Genomic DNA, 27,698 nt, shown 5'->3' with positions numbered 1-27,698 from the left:
GTATACTCTTTGATAGTAACCTATGTTTTACATTTATTTTGGATGGAATAGGAATAAAACAACTCAATAGTGTTGAAATTATATAATGGCTATTTCATTATCTTTAGCAAATCGAAACATGCTGTCACATTATTTTACTCTGCATGATTTACAGATTTATTGAAAAAATTAATTAATTTAGGCAGACTGAAAAGACTTCAAGGCAGTAGTGAAATATTTAAAAAATAATGGACGACGCAAATGTCATTGTCATTAATGTCAATATCGGAAAGACTATGGCCCACTTACAAATTTCCCCTTTTTTTGGGACTTTGAGGTAGTAAATATAATAATCCAAATTTAATTTATTTTTGTTTGTTTTAGTCATAAATAAGTATAGATATCTAACCGCCTTGTAATTGAAGGAAGTCATTAAATGGCTGACACATCATCGAAGAAAAAGTGCGGAGATATATCGTTTCATTCGTAAATGCTCTAAAAACTACATTTTTTAAATATTTTCAAACACGAAAATAGATGACAGTGACGATTTCAATTGTCAAAACTGATTACATTTTCATGTTAGGAGTGAGTAATCTTTACTAATCCATGGTGTTAGTTAACAAACGTTGCGATTTGCCAATTAATAATTCGAGACTTTCATATATATAGTAATTTTCGTCGTAGCTAGCACAGCACCATCATCACTGGTATTTAAGTTATTCTTAGACCAGTATAATTTATTTTGGAGGATAAAAAAGAGGCATACTAATAGGCTAACATAAGAGATAGGTACATGCAGACTTAGTCCTTAATGGAGCAGAAATAATTTTATAAATACTTACTCGTAAATATCATACGACAATTTAACGACCTTCAACGGACACTCTTAGATACATAGAGGCAGTTTTCCTTACCTTAGTAGTAGCATTATCCGTAAACTGCTTCGCTTACATTTTTTACTGATATTTACAAATAGGGGTAAAAGGTAGAGTAAGTGTTGCCACACCTGCGCCATTCATCATAATATCGGTTCTACCGGGCATTACCGGCAGCGGCAAATCGATCAATAATAACAAAGGATTTTTGGGATTTTTGGATACGACATTTGGATCGCCCTCGCCTGTTGTGCTTGTTCATTGTGTAAACTTAAAAGAGCATCAGTAATCACAATGTCTAGCGATTTCAATAACTGGAATACGCCATATAAAAAGCCTCGCTTAAACAGCCGGCCACCTGGCCTGAGAGGCAAGGAAATTGGCCTGTATTACAGAAACCGCAGCCTCCTTAAGAAAATGGAAGAAAAGCCGAAAAAGGTTTTTTCGGTACGTATATTTTTTATCGAGATTTTACTGATGTATGTCTTTGTGAAGTCAGAAAATATTCATTTTGAAACATACCTTAAGCTGCTGTGTTATATTTAATAATATCCCACTTAGACCTAGCCTGCCAGTAACAAAGACATTGAGAAATATTATCCACAAGTATAAATACATGGGTGAAAAACTTTATCACTTAGCTTTATACTTGTAATTCGTGTCATGGACTCACACAAAATGCAATGTAATTTGTAAAAAAAACTAAATTGAATATTTAGAAATTGTATCTGGTTAGGACCCTGGGAGCCCTTCCAAAACCAATATTTTTTTTTTATAATATAGGAGTAGCAGACGAGCATGCAGTCCACCTGATGGTAAGTGGCTACTGCCGCCCATGGACATCTGTAATCAACCCCAGATAGGATTAGATATTCCTACCTCAGGTCGCCTCGGAAAAGTCTGTCTCCCTTACCACATCCTTCAAACCGGAACACAGCAGCGCCTAACACTGCTGTTATTAGGTAGAAATAGGTGTGGCGGTGGTGCTGCCGGAGTCGAACCACACGGGTTCTACGGGGTCACACGAACGGGTTCTACCACCTTCAAAAAATATGATGGTTGCTTTACCACATGGGTAACTAAAGGAGTACTGCCTCTTTTTAGATTACTTATTTTCCCCATAAACCTTCAATATCAGTCAGTCATTCAATCAGTTGAAGGTGGTAGAAACCTTTGTGGTTCGACTTCGGCAGCACCACCGCCACATCTATTTCTACCTAATAACAGCAGTGTTAGGCGCTGCTGTGTTCCGGTTTAAAGGGTGTGGTAAGGGAGACAGACTTTTCCGAGGCGACCTGAGGTAGGAATATCTAATCCTAGCTGGGGTTGATTACAGATGTCCATGGGCGGCAGTAGCCACTTACCATCAGGTGGACTGCATGCTCGTCTGCTACTCCTATATAATAAAAAAATCATATATGTCCAAATACTGAATTTTTAATGTTTTTATGTTTTTAGTTAACTTTCACTATGCCCCCTGCAGTGGCAGCTACTGTAAGAAAGAACATTCAGAATATCATCATGACTGCTCAAGAGGAAAAAATAACCTTACCACCTCTTAAGATAAATTATTTGGACAATGACGATATGAAAGCAGAAGCTCTACTCGAGAAAGACTACAATAATGATAATATCACAAAGATATTTGACACAATAAAACAACAATATGACATACGAAATGACCCAGTCGTCAAATCAGAACCACCAGATGATACAAATAATACCTCAACAGTAAGAGCTGAGCCTTCAGAAGAGACTAATTTTGATCCGTCTACAGTAAAAACTGAACCAGCAGGTGATGCAGACTCGGACATTAATACATCTACAGTAAACTCAAAATCGTTAGACCAGATTAATGAAACCAATGTCGCAAAAGTTAAATCAGAACCAGAAGGTGACAATAGGGATAAAAATGACTGCCCAGTAGCAGAATCGGCCGCACCCAATAAAATTATACCTGGAACAACAAAGGAGATGGTCTGCAAACCATCTACCTCACAGTCCGATGACTGCATTTCCCCGAATCTGTCCGACATTGAATCTTCTATGTCTACTGAGGCTGATTTGAATTCAGAGTTTACTGAAGTACCATACGAAGGCTTAAAGCGGGAGCTAGGAGTAAGATATTCATCTGCTTTCAAGTATGGGTACCAGGATATCATAACTGGTACATTTAATGAAAAATTAGAAGAACGGTTAGCTTTAGGTATTGATATTACTGTGGAAAACTCACAAAGTGAAGCCCTAAGCGAGACATTTTATGTGGAATACAACAAAATGATTGAAAGTAACCAGTATAAAAAAATGTTGGAATTTCGTAAAACATTACCAACTTACAAGAAGGCTGCAGATATATTGGAAGCATTGTCAAATAATCAAGTGCTGGTCATAAGTGGTGAAACAGGATGTGGTAAATCTACTCAGGTTTGTACTCATTTTGTCAAAATGATATCATATGCAACTTATTAATTTCTATAAGCAATCCTAAGTAGGATAGCAAACAGAGATTTTACATGAATTAGGCTGTAAGCTTTGGAACTATTAGATAAAAAAATGTTTACTTAAAAATTAGAAACAGCAATTGACTTGTATGGTGTTGTTGTATGTTGATAGTAGAAGTTTGGAAAATATGTTTTTTTCTTTAAAAAAATTCATCCCTTATGTGCTTTAAACATAACAATATGGAAAGATATAATCTTATGGAAAAAAGGTTATCATAGTAGGTTAATACAAAAAAAATAAATATTATTATAGTTGCTTGTAATGCTTACTCTCTACTGCAAACAGATAGATGCTTTAATTTAACTTACATGCATTGAGCATATATTTCACATTTCAGGTTCCACAAATTATATTGGATGATGCTATAAGTAGCAAGAGAGGTGGAAATGTGAAAATTTTGGTTACCCAACCGAGACGTATTGCTGCATCGGCCCTTGCTATGCGAGTGGCGAAAGAGAGGAGTGAAAAACTTGGCAATTCAGTGGGTTATGCTGTGAGACTGGAAAGGTATGTATATTGTAACATTTATAACTATAGATTAAGTTAGGCAAGCTTTAAATTTTTTTTTTATAATACTAAAGTAGCTGGTGAGCATGAGCAGTCCACCTGATGACTACTGTCACCCATTGACATTTCTAGTCAATCCCAGGCTAGATTAGAATCCTATCTGAGGTCACCACAAATGCGCTACTACCCCTGATGACTAAGCTGGAATGCCTCAAAAAACTCCTTTACCACACCTTTCAAACCACAACACAGTGCAAATAGATGTGGCGTTGGTGCCGCCGGAATTGAATCACTGAGACTTCTACCACCTTTAAAAGCGTAAGATTTTATATTAAAACCCCAGGAAAGGAGTTTTGTGCCGCAAATCAATAAAGAGACCTCAAACAATATTATGTTATGTAAAACTTTATACTTCAAAATTTCAGAGTACAAGAAAGATCTCGTGGAAGTATTCAATTTTGTACAACAGGTATTTTGTTAAGTGATCTGGAAGTCAACCAAAGCTTAGGTAACTTCAGCCATATAATTCTGGACGAGGTTCACGAAAGAGACAGCCATATTGACCTGGCTATGTGTATGTTGAAACAGGTATGTTGTTTTGATTCAGAAATAGTTGAAATCTTTCATAAATTTGTTATGCTAATAAATGCTTCAACACAAAATGACTATAATTATCTGGTTACCTCATATTTTGTAATTTTTTCTTATTAGCTTAACTCCATATTACCATGCTTTTATTAGCATGACCTGTATGTATGTATGTAACGGAATCTTTGAACTCGATTTTTAACCACTTTGAACTGTCCAATTAAGTTAAAATTTTCAATACTTATCAAGAACGGATGACAATACATGATTTTGTCATCCAATTTGTCCAATTCTCCTCATCGCGATCGTCAGGATTAACGATTTTCCTTGTACGATTTTAACGTGGTTTTTAGTTTTAAACTATAGTTATTACATAATATAATAATCAATCTTATATTTCAGGTGCTCAGAAAGCGTAAGGACCTTAAACTGATACTAATGAGTGCTACAATCGATTCAGACAGCCTTTCAATTTATTTTGATAACTGTTTAAAAATGCATATTGAGGGCCTGGCGTATCCCGTGACAGATGTGTACCTTGAGGACATATTGACAATGACAAAATTTGTCCTTCATGACGACAGGGCTCAGAGAAATCAGAATTTATTGAGAAATAAATGGTATAACAAGAAAAAACGCCTGGAAACATTAGAAGCACGCGATCAGCAAGTTACCCAAAAATATATGGATGAAGTTGGTATGTTATTGTGTATTTATATTTATTTTTCGCATCAATTACCTATTTATTGCACATGAAATAATTATAAACAGCCATTGAATATTTTTAATGGGAACTGATATTATCCTATAATACTGCAAGCGAATATGCGATTTTGCGATTTAAATTGAGAAATCTAATTATAATTTAATTAAAATATTCCAATCATAGTGTAGGCGACACGCGCGTCCTTTGCGTACATATTCCTAAATCGATTTCTTAATTTCGTTGCTTTTGGATTTACAACATTTAAAATAATAATTATATGTAAAAATAACCGTTTAACAATGTCGGTACCTAAAGATTTTTTTATATTTTTCACAATTGTTAAAATTTAGGGTAGTGATAGAATAAATCAGTCGGCCATTCGAGATTTTCGTAACACGACGCGTTTTATTTTCGGCGATCCCTTACAATTGTCTGGTCCTTCGAGCCGGATCTGAACTAGTGTTTAGAATGTTTAATTCACCGCCACAACGTGTTTTAACGCGTCGGCAACGCGATAAAATGGCGAATCGGTTAGATTGCGTATCCCTTCAACCGGCCTCTACTCACCTCGACGTAACGGTCCCGCCACGCGGCGCTTGCAGTAATATTACACCGCGGCAGCAGGACACTGAGGAAGTCAAGGTGGAAACAATCTGTAAAGTATCACCTTCAGCACCCGTTCGAAGTGGCAACTCCGTACGAAGCGCGGCGACATCGGGCAGAACAAAGAAATCTACCACGTCGTCATTGACTCGACGGAAACAGTTGGAATTAGATGCCGCGGAAGCTCGGGCCAAAATTCAGCTGGACCTTATTAATAAGCGGCTGGAACTTGAGTTGGCAAGAGAAGCTGAAGATGGTGATGACAGATCCAGTGAGTGCAGCAAACAGCAGTTGGAGAAGGAGGTACATGCAAATGTTGAAAAGTGGTTGGATGAGAGTGAGTCGAGAACGAACCGTCCACGAGAAGCGACAATAGTGCCGGAAGCGGCTGCTGCGGCTCCCGTTAATGCCGTGTCATACCCAGCTTTTCCTGGCAACAGCATAGAACAGCTTGCTTACACCCTACGTGATATGATGGACAACTCGGCATTACAGCGAGAAGAACGTCTTCTTAGTCGGCTTGCAACGCCCCGTGAATTACCTGTTTTCAGTGGAGATTGCATTGAGTGGCTACATTTTAAGTGCGTTTACGAAGAATCCGCTCGGCTATGTAGGTATAATGACTCGGAGAACCTATGGAGATTGCGCCGAGCACTACGAGGCGACGCCAGAGAGGCAGTGACCGACCTACTCATAGGTAACACCCCGCCCGCAGCTGTGATGGAAGCACTGGAGCTACGCTTCGGTAGATCTGATGTCATTATAATGACCATAACAGCGCAACTGAAAAGGTTACCTCCATTGCCTACTAATTATCAACAGGAGTTGATTAATTTTTCTGTGAAAGTTAATAACTGTGTAGCAACAATACGTGCATTAAAACAAGAGGATTATTTACGCAGTCCCGAGCTCGCGACGGCTATTATTACAAAGTTACCAAGCACATTAATTGGAAAATGGACGGATTATGCATATAATAAAATTTTAGACGGCCGCTCAAAGTTGGAACTAATGGCTATGTTTTTAAAAAATGAAGCTGAAATGATGTCAGTTGTCGGCTTAGCAGTGCCGAACGAAGAAAGAAAAATGCGTGAGGCTTCAGAAAAACGCATCATAGAAAAGAGATTTATTAAACGCCCTGTATTCATAACGGCACATGAGAGCGATGAAAAGTGTAAATACTGTCGCAAATCGAAGCACACATTGCCAGAATGCCGTATGTTCAAACGAGCAATGCGCAAAGACAAGTGGCGTTTTGTAAAAAATAGTGGTCTGTGCTTTTGTTGTTTGTTAACACGGCACGATAAGAATACGTGTAAGGCTCCAGTATGCGACATAGATGGCTGCGGTCAACCCCACCATACATTACTCCATTGGACTAAGCCACAGTCAGTCAACGGGACGGAGAACGACCTGGGTGCTCCAGCATCGTCTACGGTGGCTCATGTAGTATCGGACAATAAACATACGGACAAAATAATGCTCAAAGTGGTGTCAGTGCAATTACGCGGACCTAAAGGTGTAGTGAGTGTGTACGCGCTGCTGGACGATGCTGCGACCGTGTCAATGATCGACTCGGAGCTGGCTGACAGCCTGGGCCTCGTTGACCAGCAAGCGAGCGCGATTAAGTTCGTCGATGCGTTCGGTATTGAGGTATTGCAATCAGACGCTCCAAAGGTCAGTGCGCACATTTTTAATAACAACAATTGTCGTGATTGTTATGACATTACATTGCGTAAAGTGTCTAAGTTAAATTTGCCTACTCAAGATCTTTCCATAGTTAATGAAATTAATTGTAAACACTTATTACATGTAAAGGAATATGTATGTAAAGAACGCGTAAAGCCGCTGTTACTTATTGGGGAGGATAACTATCATCTTGTTGCACCACTCGAAATCATACCCGGGAGTAAAAATGAACCGTACGCAACGCGATGTCGGTTAGGCTGGACCATTCATGGTTATTGTGGTCGCACTCACACTCATGACTGCGAACGTATTTTTTCTTTGTCACACATAGACAATGAGTCGGATAATATTAAAAAACTTAATGAACTGATAAGAGATTCATTCGCTTTAGAATCCATAGGAATATCAACCGTACGCCGTGAAAATACGGCTCACTTAAAGGCGATACAAGTTTTAGATGAGACATCGAGGCATCTGGGCGATAGGTGGGAGGTCGGTCTCCCGTTCAAACGCGACAACTTCACTATGCCCGATTCTTATTGCAGTGCAAATCATCGCTTACAGAGTCTACTTAGGAAATTTCATTCAGATAACGTTTACGCTGAGCGATATAGGCATGAAGTAAACAAGTTGTTCGACAATGGTTATGCTCGCGTGCTAGGGGAAAATGAACCTTGTTCTAACCATACATGGTACGTACCACATTTCGGTGTACAAAATATTAACAAACCAGGTAAATTACGGCTAGTTTTTGACGCGGCTTCTAAAGTTGAAGGGGTCTGCTTAAATGATTATTTATGCACTGGTCCGGATTTATACAATTCATTAATGGGTATTATGTTTAGATTTCGCGAAAACGAAATAGTAATTATGGGTGATATTAAAGACATGTTTCTACAAATAAAAATTCGCGCCGAGGATCAAAACGTTCTTAGATTCTTGTGGCAGGAGTCACCGGACTCGCAGATAAAAGCATGTGTAATGCAAAGTTTAATATTCGGTGCAACTTGTTCTCCATTTATAGCACAGTATATACGAAATAAGAACGCATTAAAATATGAGGATTTATATCCCGAGGCCGTTAGCGTCATAATTAATAACCATTATATGGATGATTGTTTATATTCAACCAATGATAAAACAAATGCAATTGAATTAGTTAAACAAATAACGTGCATACATAAGAATGGGGGGTTTGAAATAAGAAACTGGTCAAGTAATAGTCAAGACGTTTTAGCTAGTGTGCCACCTGACGCGCTCACGCACTCCGCGGTACAGTTTAAACACGGAGCGATGAATACAACTGAGCGCACTTTAGGTTTGATGTGGTATCCAGCTGAGGATTGTTTTCGTTTTAATATTAATTTCGATCGTATTCCAACAGAGGTTTTAAATGGTATTGAACCTCCGACGAAGGCAAAAATGTTAAGCATTATAATGTCTATTTATGATATTCATGGTTTCTTATCTCCGTTTATTATTAAAAGTAAAATAATTTTACAAGACGTTCATAGGAGCGGTGTTACTTGGAAATGCCACATCCAACCTAAAGAGTTTGCTTCGTGGTTAAAGTGGCTCAGTGAATTAAAGTCAATGAAGGATTTGTGTATTCCTCGTTGTTATTTTAACGCGGGTTTGTGGTCACCGTGTTACAGCCCTGATCAGTCAGGTAAATTATTTATAGTTAAAACACAAATGCATGCGTTTTGCGACGCTTCTATTAAAGCGTACGCCGCGGTAATATTTTTCCGTTTTGTTAGGTCGGACGGCCAGGTTAATATTTGTTTTGTGTCGGGCAAAAGCAGAGTCACGCCACTGCGTCCAGTGTCCATACCACGGTGTAGATTATGGGTTTTCAAATAAAACTCCAACTTGAATCTTCAGTTCTTTTCTTCTTGTTTTTATTCCGAGGCGTACACCTTTTTCCATACAAAAAGGCGAGCTTAAGTACTTATTTTGGGTACCGCAACAGGCGCAGGCTCAGTCAGCAACCGCGTCCTATTGCCGTCCCTTTCTAACATAGCCTGTCTTACTCTTACAATTCTATGCTTACACTCTATTGCTATCCTACTCTTACATATCTATTCTTATTACGTAGGACTTATATCTATTGCAATAAAATGTCTTATTTACATAGTCTTAATTACATACACAAGTTACATTAATCAACATTTACATTTAAATTCTTAGGCCGTTGTCGTCCGTAATATTCTCCCCCCGGCGTAGATTCTTCGAAGCCTCCTCCATCTGAAGGACGGCAAGCTTCGTCGCTGGCCTCTGGAACACACCTCCCTTTGTGCGGACGTCTGCAGACCGGACGATGCCATCAGGTCCCGGGTGAACTCGCTCGACGACTCCTCTCGGCCAGGTATTGCGGGGTAAGGCGTAGTCGACCACAATTACGAGATCGCCTTCCCGCAGTTGTGACGCCTGTGCGTTGGACGGCCCCCGCGGAATGAGCGTAGGCAGGTACTCTCGCAGCCATCGCTGCCAGAACTGGTCCGCCAGTGCCTGCGCCCTTCTCCACGTGCTGCGGTCCGCCTCGGTGCATGGCCCCGTCCGCGGTAGCCCCGTCGATGAGCCGATGAGGAAGTGATTCGGCGTTAGTGCTTCCTCGTCCTCGGGGTCCACGGAGACGTGCGTGAGCGGTCGCGCGTTCACGCTGTACTCGGCCTCGGTGATTAACGTCTGCAGTACCTCTTCTTTTGGCGACTTTTCTTTGAGCGTGGTGCTTAGCGCGGTTTTTACTGAACGCACTAAGCGCTCCCAGGCTCCTCCCATGTGTGGCGCCCCCGGCGGTATGAAACGCCAGTCGGTGTTGTACTGCAGACCGTAGTCCCGTAGTGCTGCGATCCATGCTCCGTATGTATTTCTCAGTTCGACGTCGGCCCCTCTAAAGTTAGTGGCGTTGTCGGAGTATATGACGCGCGGCCAACCCCTTCTGGCGGCCATCCTTCGCAGCGCCATAACAGCTGAGTCCGTAGAGAGCGACTGGACGATCTCTAAATGAATGGCCCTTGTGGTGAGACAGGTAAATAGTGCACACCACCTCTTTTCGTGTCTTCGTCCGATAGTCACCGTTAGGGGCCCGAAATAGTCCACGCCACAATAGGTGAAGGCGCGGTGCCCCGAGTCCAACCTCACTTTAGGTAGGTCTCCTTTCGGTGGTGTCGTCGGAGTCGCCTTGTACACGCGACAGTATTGACACGCTCGTGCTACTTTCTTGACTGTAGGCCTCAAGCGCAGTATGATGAATCGTTGACGGAGCTCGTTGACGACTCGTTCGTTATTCGCGTGTCCCGCCCGGCGATGATAATGCTCGACAAGCAGGTGAGTAAAGGGATGCTGCCCGTCGAGTATTACCGGCTCATTAGAGTGCGTTGTAGAATAGAGCGCACCTATACGGCCTCTTGCGGTTATTAGCCCGTCGTTCAATACTGCGTCGAGCCTTTTAAATTTGCTGTGTCGTTGTAGCGGCTGGTTGTGACTTAACCGCGCTAAGTCTTCGCTGAAGGAGTCCCGCTGCGCGCGTTGAAACCACCGTCGTTCGGCCGCTTCTAAGTGTGACACTTCTAAGTGTAGAGTCTTGTCTCTAGATCGAAGCTTCTCGACGAATAGCTGAGTAAGTGCCGTCGCCCTTATAAGCTTCAGGTAACTGGAGAACCTTCTAATGTCGGGTAATGAGTCGTTGCGGTCCGAGTCCTCTTCTGAGACGGTGTAACACGTCTCCCCGGTCTCTTCACCTTCCCCGTTCTCCGTAGGCCAGTGCTCTTCTGTGGCTCGTAGGAATTGCGGTCCCGTGAACCACCGGTCCCGGCTGTCGATCCCGTCGGTTTGAAGCCTGGTCGCATCGTCGGCTACGTTGAGTGTTGTAGGCACCCATCGCCAATCCTCTGTATGTGTGAGCTCGGCGATCTCAGCTAGGCGATGTGAGACGAACGGCGTGTATTTTTTCGTCTCGTTTCTTATCCACTGAAGGACGGTGCGGGAGTCACTCCAGTATATGACTCGTTTGGGTTTCCAACAGCTGTGCTCCCTGACTATAGTGTTAGCCATTCGTGCCCCGATTAACGCAGCTTGGAGCTCCAGTCTCGGAATGGTTAGTAACTTCAGTGGAGCCACCTTCGCCTTGGCCATTACTTGTATTGTTTCTATGTGATCGCCGTGTGCGATCCTCCAGTAGGCCACCGTAGCGTAGGCTTGCTCGCTTGCGTCGACAAACACGTGTAACTCGATGTGAGTTTCCGGCGTTACGTTGTAGCTATAGCACCGCGGTATTGCTAGTGCTGAGACATCTGGGAGTCGCCTTATCCACTCGTCGAATAGGTTAGCGTCTTCAGATGGCAATTCCTGGTCCCAATCAACCTTCTTGAGCCACAAGCGTTGTAATATCATCTTGCCGACGATCGTATATTGACTGATAAGCCCCAGTGGGTCGTACACCGACATAACCGCGCTTAGGGTTTCGCGTTTAGTCGGTGCTCTCAACCGCAGTCTGACCTCATCGGGAACCCTCTTGAAGTCAGTGTTGAAGGTGAGGGTGTCGGAGCTCGGGTCCCAGCGCAGCCCCAATGTCTTTTCCTTCTGGTGTGCTGCTAACTTTACATTCGCGCTTTCAGACTTCTTATCTTCGGGTATGCTAGCTAAAACTCTCTTGCTATTTGAGTTCCATCTTCTTAAGTTGAAGTCCGCTTGTTGATGGATGTAGGTAACTTCGTTCACCATTTTAATAGCCTCCTCTTCAGATGGGAAACTGTCTAGGTAATCGTCCATGTAGTGTCGCTCCTTGACCGCCGTGGCCGCCTCTGGGTATTTACTTTCATAGTCGACGGCGTTGCGGTTTCTTACGCTGTGAGCGAGGTATGGCGAACTGCTGGCTCCGAATATCATGGAGACCATTTTAAATCTTCTCGGAGGGTCCGTAGGCTTATCCCTCCATAAAAACATCTGTGCCGGTTGGTCCTCGGGTCTGATTTTAACCCTAAGGAACATTTCTTCGATGTCCGCTGTGACGGCGATTCTCTTTTCTCTGAACCCGAACAATATTCTTGTGAGTGAAGCTAGTAGGTCGGGTCCTTCTAGTAGGAAGTCATTGAGACAGACTCCCTTCACCTTAGCCGCCGCGTCGAAGACCATTCTAACTTTTCCCGGCTTGTTGTGATTGGTGACGGCGAAGTGCGGCAGGAACCATTTTACGTTGCTATCCCTTTCGCTGCCGTCGCATTGCACCGCGTAACCCTTTTGTATAAGGTTAGCGACCTGAGCCGCGTATTCCTTTTTAAACGCCGGCTCCTTAGTCATCCTCTTCTCGAGCGTGTGTAGTCTCTTAAGGGCAGACTCGTAGCTATCTGGGAACGTGGGGTTATCTATCTTCCAGGGCAGACCCACTTCGAAGTGGCCGTCCTTTCTTGTGGCGGTCGCTTCGAAAATGTCGTTGGCTCTCTTCTCATGCTTATTAATTTTTTCTTTAGTCGATACGCCAAGCGAGTCCACGTCGAAATGTGACTCGACGAGCTTCTGTAGTTGGACGTCGCTCGCGCAGATGTGAAGTACGGCCGCCTGGTCTTGATAAATCGATTTCCTGGGTACCGACCCGTGCAGTACCCATCCCAACTTCGTTCTCGACGCGGCGGGTTCATTTCTCTTGCCGGCGCGCAGCTGTCGCGATATTATTAGATGCCAGTTGTCGGCACCTATCAATATGCGAGGTCGAGCTTCTCCCTTACTGATGCTATCTTGTACAACTCGCAGGTGCTTGTACCGTTCTAAGTTGTGCGGTACGCGTTGGTGATGTAGCTGTAGTCCTTTTACTGTGCGGGCTGTCACTAAGTAGGCTTCTTGTTCGTGTACCCCTTTGACACGAACCTTGACCGCTTCGCTGTCGATCCTTCTCTGATCGTTAATACCCCTTATGTTCAGAGGTCGATTCGGTCCGCCGTTAGTGAGTTGCTTCGCTAATTCTTCGTCTATTAGCGTCACAGTAGACCCTTCGTCTAGGAGGGCGTACGTATTTACCTCCCCCCGTGGACCGCTGAGTTTCACCTCGCAGGTTTTGAGCAGTACTGATGTAATAGGCGACCTCCTTGTCGTGACGCTCATTACTAGCGCGGCTGCTTCGTCTTCCCTGCCGTCGTCCGGAGTGCTCACTGTAGTCGTAGACTCCGTTACTTTTTCTTTATGTAGTAGCGCGTGATGTTGGTAGGTACATCCGTGGACTCCGCAGGCCTTGGCTTTGCATGTGAACCTGCTGTGCTTCCTTTTCATGCATTTGAAGCACATCTTGTTGTCCTTTGCCCACTTCCATCGCTCGTTGACGTCGAGTGCTTTGAGTTTATCGCACTCAGTAGTGTAGTGTCCCCCAGTTGGACACATGAAGCATTTTCTTTCTTCCGGTTGACTTTCCCCCGCAGTGTATACGCCCTTGGTAGCAACCCGCTTTGGTGCTACTTCTCTTCTGACGGGTACCGGAACGCTTCGCTTCGTTGTGTGGGTGTACCTTATCATAAGGTCCGCTTCGGCCATTAAAAACTCGGAGAGTACTATCATTTCATTATCTTCCATGATGCGTGCTTCGTTATTGGCTGCGTACTCCGCCCATTTGCTTATGAGATGAGGACTCAGTTTGTCCATTACGTCTCGAACGAGTAGCGGGTTTCGTAGGTAGCCTCTTCTATCTATACTTTTTATCGTATAGACAATATTTTGAATCTTCACCGCGAACTCATACAGATCGGTGCTCGCGCTCCCTAATTTCGGGATCTTTTTGAGCTCTTCCATGGCCCGATCTATTATGAATTCCGGTCTTCCATATTTCATCTCTAATGTGCGCATGATGATATCTGGGTTAGATGCGGTGAATAGCTGTGACAGCACGGTTTCTCTCGCTTCCCCTCGCAGGCTGTTTCGCAGTCGAAGGAGATTTTCCGTTGGAGAGAACTTAAAGAGTCTTGTAGAATCTTCCATGGCGGCCTTATACGGTAGCCACTCGGCGACGGCTCCCGTGAATATAGGTAGTTCCGCTGTTTGGCGAGGCAACGGTCTTGAGGCGACTAGTTTTTCTAAGGTGTCGGCTAGCCGTTGAATGCCTTGGAATTTCGCGTTCTCCCCCCGTTGCTTACTAACGGGAGGGCGAACCTCTTCCGGTTCTTCCCTGTATTTCGTCGCCGTTGGTTGTTCCATGCTTCTATCCACCCAGTCTTGTACCCTTTCGTTGCATGAGCTCGCCGCATATTCAGATTCGGCTTCGATTGCAGTCATTTCGGCGGCTAATCTCGATTTGATTAGCTTTTCTTTCATAAGTAGCCGCTTCTCTTCTATAGCCGCGAGTTCTTTCTCCGCTTCGTATTGTGCCATCTTCATACGTGCGTCGATGCTTCGCTTTGAAGTGTTACTGCGAGCGGTGTGTGCCGGCGACGTAGGTCTCCGCACCGGCGATGTAGGTCTCCGCACCGGCGATGAAGTTTCACGCCTTGGTGGCGTGCTAGCTGGTCGTGCAGGTGGCCCCATGACGGACGTCCGCGTTGACGTCGCTGGTGCTGTCTCTCTCGCCCCTTCTGGCGGAGAGTGCTCCATCCTTTTTTCTTGGGAATTTCCTGCGACCGTCGACGGCGACTGCGGAGAATCTTCATAAATTCGGTGTAGCGATGGCCCTGGCGCACCCTTAGCGCCCGGGGCTGCTTCTGACTCGCTGTACCCCGATTCGGAGCGAACACGACCCCTTGTGTTCATTGCGATCGGCGTATTCATCTTGAGTCTTCTTTAAATCCGGCTTCTCGAAGGACCAATGTAGATTATGGGTTTTCAAATAAAACTCCAACTTGAATCTTCAGTTCTTTTCTTCTTGTTTTTATTCCGAGGCGTACACCTTTTTCCATACAAAAAGGCGAGCTTAAGTACTTATTTTGGGTACCGCAACAGGCGCAGGCTCAGTCAGCAACCGCGTCCTATTGCCGTCCCTTTCTAACATAGCCTGTCTTACTCTTACAATTCTATGCTTACACTCTATTGCTATCCTACTCTTACATATCTATTCTTATTACGTAGGACTTATATCTATTGCAATAAAATGTCTTATTTACATAGTCTTAATTACATACACAAGTTACATTAATCAACATTTACATTTAAATTCTTAGGCCGTTGTCGTCCGTAATACACGGCTTGAGTTGCAGGGTGCATTGCTGGCGGCGCGGCTGGCCACTGCGGTTCAGAAGGAACATAAAGATATTAAGATTGACGAACGTTTCTTTTGGACTGACTCAAGTACTGTGCTTATGTGGCTTCGAAGTGACCCTCGGACTTTCAAACCGTTTGTAGCACATAGGCTCGGTGAGCTGGACGAGCTCACTACGGTACTTGAATGGAGATATGTGCCATCCAGCTCAAACGTAGCCGACATAGCTACAAAGGAGGATTCGTCACCGTTAGAATACCGTCATCCGTGGTTTCAAGGGCCGGATTTTTTACGCCAACCAGAAAATAACTGGCCTAAGGATTTTAAAAAAGGACACATATCGGACACGGCCGCCTGTGAAGAACGAAGTGTTAACTTAGTTAGTTATCAAGTAACGGAACTTTCTTTTATTAATGAAAATATTTTTTCGTCATGGTTGAGACTTCTCCGAGTCACGGCATTAGTTTTATTATTTGTTAAAAAATGTAGAAAGGATAGGCATGCACGACTAGACGTGCAAATAATGAATGAGGCGGAAAATATTTTAATTAGGAAATCTCAAGTCAAATGTTTTAATAATGAAATTAATTGTTTAAGACAAAACAAACCGTTGATGTCTAATAGCCGTCTATTAAAGTTAACACCATATTTAGATGACTTAGGCCTACTCCGTGTTGGAGGCCGTGCTGATAAAGTTACTAGTGCTCTGCTGTCAACCGTTAGACCTGTAATACTAGACGGCAAGCACAGAATAACTCTCCTGCTTGTGGAGCACTACCACAGGAAAGCAATGCATGGGGCAAATGAATTTGTCGTAAATGAATTACGGCAGCGCTACTGGGTCGTAAAATTACGACCGACCGTGCGTGCAGTGGCTGCTAATTGTTTATTCTGTAGGTATAGGCGGGCACATCCGCGTGCACAGCGTATGGCGGACCTTCCAGCAGCACGCCTACAACACAACAGACGTCCATTTACGTTCACAGGAGTAGATTTCTTCGGACCTTTAGAGGTTACTGTAGGGAGGAAACGCGAAAAGAGATACGGTGTACTCTTTACATGCTTGACGGTGCGTGCAATTCATATCGAAATAACGGATAGCTTAAGTACAGATGCAACTATTATGGCACTTAGACGCATGATAAGCCGCAGAGGAACTCCAAGCATTATCTACTCCGACAACGGCACAAATTTTAGAGGCGCTGATGCGGAGTTAAAACGGAGCCTTTTTGAACTGAACTCTGATAAATTGGTTAGTGACGGTTTAGTTAGGGGTATACAGTGGCAGTTCATACCACCCGGTGCACCCGAAATGGGCGGAGCGTGGGAGAGGATGATCCGCACAGTAAAAACCGCGCTCAAGGTTGTTCTTAAAGAACGTGCTCCGCGTCCCGAGACCCTGTTAACCTTACTCATGGAAGTGGAGGCTTTGGTTAATAGTCGCCCTATAACGCATGTTTCAACCGATCCCAATTATCCGGAGGCGCTTACGCCAAATCACTTTTTATTAGGAACGTCATGCAATAGTCCACCTTTAGGTAAATATGATAATTCTGATCTTTGCCTTAGGAAAAAATGGCGAATAGCACAACGATTAGCTGATATGTTCTGGGGCCGTTGGATAAAAGAATATTTACCTACTCTTTTACCGCGACAAAAATGGACAAATGAGGAACGTTCATTCCAAGTAGGTGATTTTGTTATTTTAGTCGAGACCAATTTGGAACGAGGTTCATGGCGTCATGGGGTAGTGAGTGCGGTGCATCCTGGCCATGATGGTCGCGTACGCGTGGTGGAAGTTCGAACCCGTACGGGAATATTACGTCGGCCGGTTACGCGCGTCGCTTTGTTGTCACCAGTGGAATGTAGTGCTGGCTAGCCAGCACTAGGGGGCGGTATTGCAGGCGACACGCGCGTCCTTTGCGTACATATTCCTAAATCGATTTCTTAATTTCGTTGCTTTTGGATTTACAACATTTAAAATAATAATTATATGTAAAAATAACCGTTTAACAATGTCGGTACCTAAAGATTTTTTTATATTTTTCACAATTGTTAAAATTTAGGGTAGTGATAGAATAAATCAGTCGGCCATTCGAGATTTTCGTAACACGACGCGTTTTATTTTCGGCGATCCCTTACACATAGCATTACAAGTTAGGGTGAAAATTGATGATTGAAATTAGGGTGATTAAGATTCGAACTGATTACAGGTGACTGGCTTCGATCAAAGAAAGATGTATTGGATGTTAATGTATATAATTAGCCTATAATACTGCAAGCGAATGTGCGATTTTGCGATTTAAATCTAATTAAAATATTCCAATCATAGCATAACAAAATAATTCATTACAACTTGTGAAAATTGATGATTGAAATTAGGGTGATTAGGATTCGAACTGATTACAGGTGACTGGCTTCGATCAAAGAGAGATGTATTGGATGTTAATGTTTATAAAATGCTCACTAATCCGAAAGTAGAAGAGATGAACTATGATTTAGTCTTGGCGTTGCTCAGACACATTTGCAGTGGCGATCCGGGGGCGATCCTCGTGTTTCTACCCGGTTATAACGATATATCACACCTACTGAAGCTGCTTCATGACCACCACTTTCGTTCTAACCGTTACCAAATTCATCCTTTACACTCGAAATTGCCTACTTTGGAACAACATTTGATATTTGAAAAACCCCCGAAGCACATAAGGAAAATCATTATTGCCACGAATATAGCGGAAACGTCTATAACTGTGGACGACATTGTGTACGTGATCGACTGTGGCCGACACAAAGTTACCGGGCTCAATGTTGAGCAAAATATTGAAACTTTGGACGTTCGTTATATAACAAAAGCTAATTTACGACAACGGTAGGTAAAACTTTTGATTAGTCATTATTATTGAAGAATTATTAAGTAGATTAAATCATTTTTATCATGGGCTTCAAAAAATAATTTTTGCACTTGCTAACATGTTTGGAAATAATTGAAATAAAACTTATAGTATAAAGTGTAAACATCCGCATGATGACTTCATGTGCGCGTATGACGTACGTGCCCGAGCGTACCCGCTCATGTTGAGATAAATTCATATATTCATAACAATTACCAATAATTTTAGATATTAATATAACATTTAAATATTATACAAATTATACATCTATATTCTCGACGCTGGTTACATATTCGGTAGTTTCTTCGCGAGTATCTAAATGTTTTATAACAAACTCTGCTATTCGAGTGTATTGTAATGCAAACATATTCCAATGAGCAAGAACATTATGTCATTAACATTGGATATACTACGATAAAGACGTAGTAGTATATCAATGGTCATTAAGTAAAGTGTATGTTGCAGGCGTGGTCGTGCCGGGCGATGTCAGCCGGGTATCTGCTACCACTTAATAACGTCATTCCGCGCGGAGCAACTTGAAGAGCGAGTACTGCCCGAGCTGCAACGCAGCAACCTACTGGAACCGGTGTTGATGGTCAAGCGGCTGAGGCTCGGTTTGGCTGCCGAAGCCCTGAAGTATACTCCCTCACCACCCGCTGAAAGTAGCATCACTTGGGCTGTAAAGCACTTGCAAAGGTGAGTTTATTTGGCGACGACTAAAAAGTCAATCCTATGTGAAAAGGATTAAATGAAAATGTCTCGTGTTAAGTTGTTTACGCCACTTGCTCATTAAAACACGGCAACACTTTAGAAAATTCTCTATGCGACGGGGGACGGGCGGTGTGGCGAGCGGGATGCGTTAGCGCCGGCCGCCCTCATTGGCTCGACGGCGATTCAGTCGACCGAGACATGCAACCGAAGAAGGTTTGCGTCACTTTCATCAAGCTCGGAAAGAAAAACTCCGCATCCACAACATAAGTGTTTTGTGCTTATTTTGTTTATATAAAGTAGCACCTCTAAAAGAGTACATTAAGATCCGTTGTCGCAGATGCGGCGCGCTGAACGCGGAGGAGGTGCTGACCCCGCTGGGCTGGCACATGGCGCGGCTGCCGCTGCACCCGTCGGCCGGCAAGCTGCTGCTGCTGGGCGCGCTGTTCGGCTGCCTCGACCGCGCCGCCAGCGTCGCCGCCGTCTGGGGGTTCAAGGACCCCTTCCTGCTCATCGTGGGTGAGTGTGTGACCCCCCGGGCGGCACATGGCGAGGCTGTCCCTTCACCCCGCGGTCGTATTTATTTAAGGCCCGGCCAAACAGAACGCGTATTTTAGCGCCGCGCTAGGCGTCAGCGCTAGAACAAAATCCTGACGCCGCACTCTGGCGCCGAGTTGTGTTGTACGGGGTTACTACTGAGCAGTCACACAGAGCGCGTACGCGTACGCTTGTTGCGGGGCGTTGTATTTTTTTACAGATTTGCGTACAAGCGTCATTGTATAGCGTACGCGCCCTATGTGACCGCTTACTAGTAACTCAGTACAATACAACTCAGCGGTGTCAGGATTTACTATTAGCGCTAACACCCTAGCGCGGCGCTAGAATACGCGCTCTGTGTGGTCAGGCCTTTACGTTGAAGAGCTTTTAAAATAAACAAAGAAAAAGTAAACCCAATATATGGCGTCACGTAATTTGCAGGAAAAGAAACATCTTTGCATATAACACTTTAAAAAAAATATAAGCATATAAGAATTGCATCCGATACTACGAAACCAATATCCACATTTTGCGGACCTATTTGTAAATAGGTTAGGTAAGATTAGGAAGAACGTCTATTCAATGCGCCTAGTAAACGCACGTTGAAGTGGGCCGCTCAAAACGTAAATGAACTACCACAGAACGACACTTGGCGAACGATTCGCAGTCAACTTGTCTGGCAATGCAATATCGCATTAATACCATTACAATATATCAAGTTACGACTGAGCACAATAATTCTAAGACATACTATTTTTTATTTGAAGGCAAGGAACAAGAAATAGAACAATGCAAGTTTGAACTAACATTGGGGGAGCCGAGCGACCACATCGCCGTTTCGGAAGCCATCATCAGTTGGGAGCAGTGCCCGAGGTCCGCGCGCCGGGACTTCTGCTACGCGAACTACTTGTCACACAAGACCTTGGAACTCCTGTCTGATATGAAGAAGCAATTGGGTGGGAACCTCAAGGCTATGGGCTTCCTTCCCTCAGGAGACGTGAAGGCTTCATGGGAGAACCGCAACGCTGACAACCTCAGTCTGTTCAAGGCGATCGTTGCTGCAGCCTTATACCCCAATATTGCTTCTGTCAGGTGAGAATATTATGTAGATATGCTATCCATTAATATTTAACACCTCTACTATGTCAATATAAGTGATTTTTGTGAGCTTCAAATTTTCAATGTTCATTCGATCAATACTAATACCAAGAAAAATACTTTTTTTGTGTCCGTCTTTACTGGCTAATCTAGAAAGAAGACTGAACAGAATGTAGCGTCACTTATAAAAAATATAGGAATATGCTTTTGCCGCATAAATTTCATTTTCTTGCAATGACATTTCATTTTTTCTAGAGAGGCCAATGGAAACTTATCTATTGCCCGTTTGTGCAGTTAAAATTTGTTTGAATACATCAAATAATTAATAATCACGTAGCACACTATTAAAATTTTATTTTTTACATTTTCTTAACTTGTAATAATAAGCAAAATTTGTTTTACAGATGGATAGGACTGAATTCAAGGCGTGCACACCCTAACATCAGGATTGTGGCTCGCACGCCAGAGGAGGGCAAAGTGTTGCTACATCCTAGCAGCGCGTTATCCGGCAGCCAGTCGGCCAGGCAGAGGATATCCCGAGGGCTGTCCGGCATCAGATCGGGGGCCAATTGGCTCGTGTATTGGATGAAGCGTCGCTCCACACACCTGTACATCTTCGATGTTACATTGGTATACTCCTTGCCGCTGCTGTTCTTTGGTGATTTCATTTTGACTAAAGGTAAGTGACAGCTAAAATCAAATTACAATATTTATTTACTGTGCCAGGCCCTATCCTATTTTTGATTATAACCGATACAGGCATCAACACAACAATTTTAATAATATCATAAAAAAAATTAAAAGCAAATCTTTCGCCATCTTGGCGCTTTAAATAACACTGCTTAAAATAGCATTGCTGCAAATGCTTAAAAGAACTTTTATTTCTACTTAATATACCTAATTATATCCGTTTAAAATCATGTATTTTTCAAAACATTTAAAATTGCTTATTTTGAACATTCAAAATCAATCAAATAAAAAAAAAATTCAGAACAATATTTGTTTTAGTATAAAAGTGAATTAGGGTAACCTTAATCTGAAATCGTAAACCGTAATTTGTTAATTGGTAATTTGGAAGCTGGTAGAACCCTTTGTGGTTCGACTCATCTGTTCGGAAGCGGCGCATCTGTGGCCGACCTCAGGTAGGAATATCTAATCCTATCTGGGGTTGATTACAGATGTCCATGGGCGGCAGTAGCCACTTACCATCAGATGGACTGCATGCTCGTCTGCTACTCGTATATTATAAAAAAAAATGTTCCAGACCCGGACACGGAGGACATATGGCTGCTGGAGGTGTCAGAGATCAAGGTGCGCGTGACGACGGAGACGGCGGAGCTGCTGTACGACCTGCGCGCGCTCCTGGACCACGTGCTGGCCTCCAAGGTCATGTCCGATGGACACTCTATGCGCGTCAGCCGCTTTGAGGAGCAGGTCTTGAAGTGAGTGCTTATTTTTTTAACTTATAGTCGTCGTCAGGGCCGGTTTTAGAAGTCTAGGGGCCTTGGGGCAACAAAGGAGTGGAGGCCCCCTGGCCCCAAATTATTGTCCGAATGAAATGAACAATTTTTTCAGTTGAGTTTTTCAATAAATATTTTATTGTGAAACGCAGGTAGATTCTTCTAGTATTCATGTTTGTACAAAGTACTGTAGATAAAGGTAAAACAGCGGGAAAAAAATATCAAAGGAAAAGATATATGTTTTTTACTAGTGTTTACTAGTCGGAATTAAAAAAAAATCCGACGTCTCTATTGTGGGGTTGTAGAGGCCCCGGGGCTGCCGCCCCGGTTGCCCTCCCTTAAATCCGGCCCTGGTCGTCGTTAATACGTTACTGTGCGTTTGCAGGATACCGATCTCTTATCAGACAGAAGACTTTATCGAAGTCTTGAAACTACACAAAGCTTATCCTACAAGCAGCCCACGTAGATCTATGATCCCAAAATGGACAGATCCACAAATCTCAAACACTTAATTTTAAGATACTATTCGAAAATTATTATTCACCCATTTCCTAATTTCATACCATTTCTATTCTATATAATTATGTGACATGATATTTTTTACAATACTTGGACGACGCCGGTGTTTATAAATGCCAAGCAAATAATATAGTTGGAACAGATTCCCATGAAATTAAACTGGACGTACAATGTGCGCATTTTTAGAGTTCAAATTTATAATTTGATCCTACAGGAAAAGCTAAATTAAATAAACTTAAAAAAAACCTCATCCAAAATGCATCAGTACTTTTGAAAAAATCGCGGGCATACAATCTTACATACAAATATAGCGATCTAATACAAAACCTCCTGTTTTGAAGTCGATTAGAAATTAATTAACATTATATTTTGTTACAGCACCGTGACTGAGCTAATTACCGCCGAGGACGAACAAGCGGAGTATGTGGAGGGGGATATGATGGAGTCTGACCGAGACTCCGATCGCTCAGATTACGACTGAGAGGACTCTAATAAAATGGTTAAAGTTTACAAGTAACGTTTAAACTTGTCGTTATAACTACCTAGGTCGTAGTATGTATTTATCATCAAATCAATCCAAAGATTATAATACCTATAGATTTCATGTTAATGATACGTGACTACGAAATTATACTTTTATTAAGACCTTTCTCAGAAGGGGCGGGTTTCCCGCGTGTCGTTTCGGGCCTATTCATGGGCGCAAAAACATCTTGTCCATTAGCATTGCGCAAATCCAAAATACGCATGTAATTCGATTGTACTTAACCAAACTAGGCGCGCATTGAGATCCTAAAAATGCCTTGTTGCACGTGAGAATTTTAAATCGAATGCAGGTCTCCAGGAAAATCGAGCGCGAAAATTTTTAAATGAAGTTTATATGTCACTTCGCGGCGTACCACAAAGCAGCGTACTCCTTCTTGGTTCAAACGCGTAACAAACGAGAGAATCGAAGTAAATTCGCCCTTTTTTTACAAGGTCTAATGTATGACAATATTGTGAGTTTCGACATGCACAGGCTTCGTATGGATACGAAGGACGGGTAAAATAATGTTTCCTCGTTTTAGTTAATGTCTTGACGAAAGAAAGTAACTGTTTCACTATGCCAGATAAATAATAATGCTCTATGCATATCTCGTGTACCTTAAAAAATAAAGAACATTTGTCAAATTTATATTTATTTTCTAAAACAATCATGATCTTGTAATGATGGAACGGTGCAATATCGTAACATATATTGTTATATATATATATATATATATATATATATATATATATATGTATATATATATATATATATATATATAACAATATATAACAATATAACAATATATTACGTAACAATATATAAAACTTAATTGTTTCGTATTGTTATTTTAAGTAGTTTTATAATAAATACACGTAACATTATTTATTATATTATTATTACTATTAATAGATAAGATCACTTTACCAAAAGATAATCTTTAATTCAGGAAATCGTTAGATACTCTTACTCTTTCACCTCTAGTTTTACTCCACGACATATCAAGATACTAAGATCGATTGCAGCTTAAAATTCAAAGATGAATGCCGTGACAGACAAAAAATGACTTCCTTGTACAATATTACAATATTGTATTATATTGGCCGTGCCCATCAGAATATTGTATCGAAAAGTAGCTTTTGTCTAAAAATTGAGAGACATTTCACTCTAGTCTTCGAATAACTCTAGTTATGTATTTTAGCTCAGTGTTACTGCCATCCTCTAGCGACTTAAGGGGAGGGCGGAAAGGGCGGTCCGCCCCGGGCCTCTGATCCTGGGGGCCCCTTAAACACAGTTGCTAAAAAAAGGGTCGTCAGAACCAAACAATCTATGAAATCATCATCATCATTCAGCGAAAGTATCAGTCAGCTAAAAAAAAGGTCACCGAATCACAGACGAAGTTTTACACTGGGGGCCTCCATTCAATATTCCGCCCTGGGTCTCCGACCTTAGTCAGCCACAGCTGCCATTGATCAATTTTAAAAAATGTGAATATTAGAACATTATATTTGCATATGATTATACACTTCTAACATCTACTTTCATCTAGCAAATATTAAATAAACCAGTAGTATAAGGTCTATTAGATGTAATGAAAACTGTGTATTTTTATGGGCGATTTATTTGTTTATTCACATACTTATAACTAATCTTTATTAATTTAAATTATATAACTATCAGAAACTACTTTTTGTTATATTCCAGCAATTCATGTTCCTATAGTTAAGTTTCTTGGTAAGTTTTTTATAGTTAATTGTATCAGGCGTTACTTTGCGGAAATTCATGCTATTAAGTTAAGATTAAAACTACTTATACGTAGCGGATTGTTGCGAAGTGGTTTTAATCTTAACTTAAGTTTTTTTAATATTATTTTGAGAACTCGCATTAATTTTGTGTAGATTTTATTATGTTTCAAATTATCATTCCTATAGTTGTACCAACATGGATTAATATTATTTATTTTTTTACGTTATTTGTCAGTTCATGTGTAATTTTATTCTAAAAAATATTTATTATACTATTTTAGACAAAGAATTCTATAAAAATTGTACTTTAAGTATAACTATTTTGAGAACCCCTTTTTATACTCAAGTTTGCAACCTTTTACCAGTAAAAAAAATAGTAACCTACATAAGTAATATTGGCAGCTAGGGAGGTTGGTGTCGGCCGGTACTTATACCGTAGTATTCTTCATCTTCATTAAGATGAAGAATTTTGAAAGTACATGGTTAGAAGTATGAGAAGGTTGGACATTACCTAACATTACCTTAAGCCACACGTGGGTTGCTACCCCTGAGGACTAAGTTGGCGTCGAATAAGTATGTCTCCTTTTACACACTCGTCAAACTAGAAGACAGCGGCGCTTGACACAGCTGTTAATAGGCAGATTTAGGCGTGGCAGTACTTCCGCAGTCGAATTACAAAAGTTTCTACCTTTAGACATACTTTTTCGTAACATTATTATTTGCTATTCGTAGCCCTCACAATGAACATTGCACTTGATTGATTTCAGTTAAGACTCATCTGATATGTAATAAAAAATATACATGAACGACAACAAAAACCAAACTCCCATAAGTTTCGAAGAGGAAACATCTAGCTGTGCCGGTGTGGTATAAATGTTAGGTAATGAAAATATACAGGGTGAGAAAAGTGAAAGTGTATTTTCGGACTGGTTCAGGTTTGAAACCTATTTCCTTTTTTTATTTTTATGTAACCCTTTTAAATACCCTGTATAATTTGATTACGTCAATGTATCATTTTAATCTTTTTGTATTGTCTCTTCTAATGAGGTTATAAATTGTATGACATGAAGAGACTATTGTCGGGTTTTTGATTGAAATATGATTATGTTTGAGCAAGGACTGGTTATAAAAAAGCATATGTTCACTTATGTAAGCTCGTAGGAAGTTATACTTCTTTGGGGTATTACGTAAATGAAAAATAAATGCGTATTTTTCACGCGCGTATTTTAAATAAAAAAAATATATAAAATTATTAGAACATATCTATAAATCCATAATAGTTAAATATGATTATTGTAATGTATCCCTTAATATTGAAATTGATTCATAAATTTTTATTTTTTTCCTTTCAATGGTGCGACCAAAGAAGTATAACTTCAAAAATAATGTATCCTTAATATTAAAAGTAGCTCTAGCTACAGTTTGCGCTAAACTTTATGACTGTTCTCATCATTTAGATCAAGTGTATTTTATTGTAATGAAGACATAGATGTGACGTGGTATTTCAATATTTATTTACGTTATTTGAATTTGTATTTGATATTCAAATTTGTACATCACGTTTTTTCCAAGAACTTTATTAAGTATAGTCCGCGTAAAAATGGTAGTCCACTCTGAATATAGAAATGAATCGCGTCGCCATAGAAAAATGTATGCTGTAGGCATTTTTTTTTACGAGGGGGAATCCTTCAAAAGGTACCCCATGCCGTGGGAGCGACACGAGGTTATGTGGGATTCTTACCGCATTAAAACAACCCGGTGACCGTCTTCGGCGCTGCGTAGAGGACTCTGGGGTCTCCAAAGGAACGCAACCGGATTCCTCTTAGCCCCGTCGGACTCCGCCCAGGTGAGCTTGGCGCTCGCCACACCGTCTGGTGTGTACGACGGTATGCGACCACACATACAGCCGTCACACCCGGGGTCGCTGACGGGCGGTTCCATCTCTCACTCTTGCCGCCCGCAATCCCGGAAGCCCCCTTTTAGTCGCCTCTTACGACAGGCAGGAGATATCGTAGTCCTATTCTACTCCCGGAACTACAGGGACGTGTATGACTACACCTGCTCGAAACAACTTCCGAGCGGACTAACAGTTTGGCGCGGACTATACCTACATAATATGTAGTTATTTAGTGGAAAGTATATTTTATTTCATAATTGATATTCACGATATTTTTTTTTCTTACTCATAGCTCATTTCTATATACTTAAAATAAGCAGCGACCTGGAAATATATGAAATAAAAATGATTCACACAATATTCCCTCAGCTTCACGACATAATATTTAAATGTTTGTCTTAAATTCTGAGAAGTCATAAAATTTAGCAGTATTTATCAATATTTAAACTAGTAGGTGTGCTTGTAGATTATTCGGTGTTTACACTGATTTTGCCATTTTAATCTATATTTATTCTCTGTCTTAAGATAACGAATATATTTATTCTATAATTATTATTCGTACTTGTATAATATACAAGTATATCTACACTTTTATGATATATTTATAGATAAGTGAGTGTTAAACGTAATCTGATGCTTATAATTATCATTGGTCAAAAATATATACAAAAGGTCACATGCAAACTACAAATTTC

General features: G+C 41.6%; 2 protein-coding genes across 2 annotated transcripts; both read left to right on the top strand.

Moving 5' to 3' along the window:
* The first annotated feature begins 981 nt into the window (after positions 1-981).
* Positions 982-24,062, top strand: Rhau (ATP-dependent RNA helicase Rhau). The gene is made up of 12 exons (XM_073088437.1): positions 982-1,304; positions 2,316-3,281; positions 3,697-3,866; positions 4,292-4,454; positions 4,857-5,151; positions 18,035-18,494; positions 18,982-19,212; positions 19,565-19,743; positions 20,529-20,853; positions 21,264-21,538; positions 22,124-22,301; positions 23,217-24,062. The coding sequence occupies exons 1-12, from the start codon at positions 1,152-1,154 to the stop codon at positions 23,317-23,319; spliced, it is 3,498 nt and encodes a 1,165-aa protein (XP_072944538.1). The 5' UTR covers positions 982-1,151; the 3' UTR covers positions 23,320-24,062.
* On the top strand, positions 5,637-17,504 carry LOC140754060 (uncharacterized). The gene is made up of 2 exons (XM_073088972.1): positions 5,637-8,185; positions 16,612-17,504. Exons 1-2 carry the CDS (start codon positions 5,680-5,682, stop codon positions 17,502-17,504), a joined length of 3,399 nt encoding a protein of 1,132 aa, XP_072945073.1. The 5' UTR covers positions 5,637-5,679.
* Positions 24,063-27,698: the final 3,636 nt, after the last annotated feature.

This window comes from Epargyreus clarus, unplaced genomic scaffold (assembly GCF_041222505.1).
Source record: "Epargyreus clarus isolate Ecla_fem2 unplaced genomic scaffold, WU_Ecla_fem_2.2 ptg000027l, whole genome shotgun sequence".
In the NCBI taxonomy this organism is placed as follows: domain Eukaryota; kingdom Metazoa; phylum Arthropoda; class Insecta; order Lepidoptera; family Hesperiidae; genus Epargyreus; species Epargyreus clarus.
Note: the sequence above shows the minus strand (reverse complement) of the source record. Positions and strands in the feature narration are given on the sequence as shown.

Bases quoted from the DNA above. Each gene is read 5' to 3' on its own strand.
- LOC140754060 (XM_073088972.1), top strand. From the start codon at position 5,680: ATGGCGAATCGGTTAGATTGCGTATCCCTTCAACCGGCCTCTACTCAC. The intron at 8,186-16,611 runs GTAAATTACGGC...TTACGTTCACAG, and splicing joins ACAAAATATTAACAAACCAG to GAGTAGATTTCTTCGGACCT.
- Rhau (XM_073088437.1), top strand. From the start codon at position 1,152: ATGTCTAGCGATTTCAATAACTGGAATACGCCATATAAAAAGCCTCGC. The intron at 18,495-18,981 runs GTAGGTAAAACT...TGTATGTTGCAG, and splicing joins AAAGCTAATTTACGACAACG to GCGTGGTCGTGCCGGGCGAT. The intron at 21,539-22,123 runs GTAAGTGACAGC...AAAATGTTCCAG, and splicing joins TGATTTCATTTTGACTAAAG to ACCCGGACACGGAGGACATA.